This window comes from Gracilinanus agilis, unplaced genomic scaffold (assembly GCF_016433145.1).
Source record: "Gracilinanus agilis isolate LMUSP501 unplaced genomic scaffold, AgileGrace unplaced_scaffold56834, whole genome shotgun sequence".
Classification (NCBI taxonomy): domain Eukaryota; kingdom Metazoa; phylum Chordata; class Mammalia; order Didelphimorphia; family Didelphidae; genus Gracilinanus; species Gracilinanus agilis.
In genome coordinates, this window is record NW_025392281.1 from 1 (window position 1) to 2,554 (window position 2,554).

The 2,554-nt window shown below is 32.0% G+C and overlaps 1 protein-coding gene across 1 annotated transcript; it reads right to left on the minus strand.

The window, feature by feature from the left end:
* Positions 1-332: 332 nt before the first annotated feature.
* LOC123256190 (type 2 lactosamine alpha-2,3-sialyltransferase-like) lies at positions 333-1,906 on the minus strand (the record flags this gene model as incomplete). The annotated part of the gene is made up of 3 exons (XM_044684867.1): positions 333-470; positions 580-766; positions 1,806-1,906. Coding segments are annotated over 3 exons (426 nt in total), but the record flags the coding sequence as incomplete, so codon positions are not given.
* Positions 1,907-2,554: the final 648 nt, after the last annotated feature.

A 2,554-nucleotide genomic window follows, 5' to 3' on the forward strand; every position in this document is an offset into this window, starting at 1 on the left:
ATTAAATAAATATATTTGTTAAGTAATTATTGTTTTTAAATATATTTAAATAATATTAAATAATATTAAAAGAATAAATATACTTATTGTTAAACATGTAATATTTAAATAATATTAAGTGAATAAATATATATAGTTAAATTATTATTCTAAAATATACTTTCATAATGTTAAATAAACATTTTAAATATATATTTACATAATACTAAATAAACACATTTATTGTTAAATTATTATTGTCAAATATATATTTAAATGATATCTAATAAATAACATTGAATTAATGAATATATTTATTTATTGTTAAACGATAAATGAAAAAGCCCACACACCTCCTCTTTGGGAAAAGATGTTGGAAAGTGAAGCAGGTCAAAAGCAGCTATTCTTGTAATAATAGGATCTAGGATTCTGATTTTTTCAGTTTTATAGATAAGGTTTAAGGCTGGTTTCTTCCAGAAATGACTAGTATCCTAAAAAAAAAAAAAAAAGCAAAACGATTAAAATTAGCCTTTAAAAACATTTTTTAAACAAATCAACTGTTTAAAAACAAACAACAACAAAACCGTTAGACACACTTACTGGTGTGTCACCATCCAGCAATTCCCACAACCACATCAAGTCATAGTATTTGAAGACTGTAAGGATGACAACAGAGTCAGGGTCTTGGTCCTCTGGGTTTGTAAAAACAGATTCTGGGTAAAATATCCGGAAAGTTGTTTTTGTTCCAACATCCTCTTCATAGCCTCTGACAGGTCCATCATTTATTCTGCAGAGGAAGTTAAATGTCACTCTAAATTTACTCTTGTCCTTTGCCACAGCATGAAGAGATTTCATAGTGATAGGACCTTTAAAAACCACAGCTGAGCCATTTTTGAAGCACAAAATAATCCTCAAGATTTCTTCAATAATGGCCCGTGAAGTTCCTTAATCACTGTCCACAGGCAAGTAATTACCTTCTTATCAAAGACAGGGATGGGTATTTTTTCACATTTAAATGAAAATTTAATTATAATTTGTATATTTTTATCTCTCTTTATAGGAAAATGACCTAAAGGTTACTTACTCATTGTCTTGGAAGAGGGTGTGCCAAACGGGCACTAGAGTCAGGGTCTAGGATCAAATCTCACCTTTGAGATTCCTGGGCCAAGTCATTAACCAAACTGGGCCTCAAGTTCCTTGGTCAGTAGGTCAATGAACCCTGACAAAGTGCCCAGTAAGTGCCATGCACTGTGCAAAACACTGAGGATAAAGAAATAATTTTCTGAAGATTTTTTTTGTTTCTATCCTTGTGGCTGAAAATCTTTACATAGCTCAAATATAAAATGCCAAACAGCCAAGAAGCAATCTGCTTAAACCAACAACAACAAAAAATCCTATGGAATTTTATCAAGTTCCCAAATTATACATTACAGCATTTTGACAAAGGGAAGATTTCTAATGAAATCTGACATTTTAGAGGTACTGAAAGACATCTTCATTAAATACTTTAACCATTAAATGGGAAGGGGGCTATGGATTCTTCTGTTATTGAAGATTCCTTTTCCATGTGATTTTGTTGTATCTGTGGAAGGAGTCTTACTGTATAAAAATGAATAATATATCATGATAATTTAGTGAAGGTGGAAGATAACATACATTCTTGAAATAACCTGAACTATAAGAATTAAAGTGAACCTTTGGGGCACAATGAATAGGAACCAGCTAGTATTTAAAACATAAAGATTATTTTTATGGGAATACACAAGTAAAGAACTATATTTTTTTCTTAAGCAGTTATGAAACAGAAAAAGAAGAAATACATTTACCTTATTATCACATCGTAGGAGTCTATTTTTTCTCCCAGTGTCTTATTCTTCAGAACTGCTCCATTACCAACAACAATGCATTTTTTACAGGGCACCCTTAAAAACAAAGCAATGGATTAAATTGCTAGCAGTTCTTTTACTGAATTACTGGGGCTATTCACTTTTTTTTTAGACCAAAGTTCCAATAATATTACATACAGAAAAGAGAAACCAATGCTATACCGGACACACCTGCAAACAAGAAAATGTTGGTAGGAAGTAGTTACACAAAAAAACATTCTGTGTTGATGAAAGGGACAAAGATGAGTTTAAGTTAATTGCTTTAGAAATTATATGAATTAAATATATACCTATATAGATACACACACACACACACACACACACACACACACACACACACACACACACCATTACTCTTAGCATTTCATGACCATATGAATATAGGCTTAAGCAGAGATGTGAATTTGGTTGCAGAAATACTGATTCTTGGTATTCTTCAACCTAGGTTTGTTTGTTTGTTTGTTTTTTGGTGTTTTCAATCATGTTTGTGACTCCATTTGTGTGTTTTGGGGCAGAGATACTGTAGAAGTTTGCCATTTCCTTTTCCAGCTTATTTTACAGATGAGGAAACTGAGGCAAACAGGGTTAAGTGGCTTACCAGCTAGTAAGCGTGTGAGGTCATATTTGGACCTAGGATGATGAATCTTCCTGACTCCAGATCAGGTCCCTTTATGTACCATGACACCTAG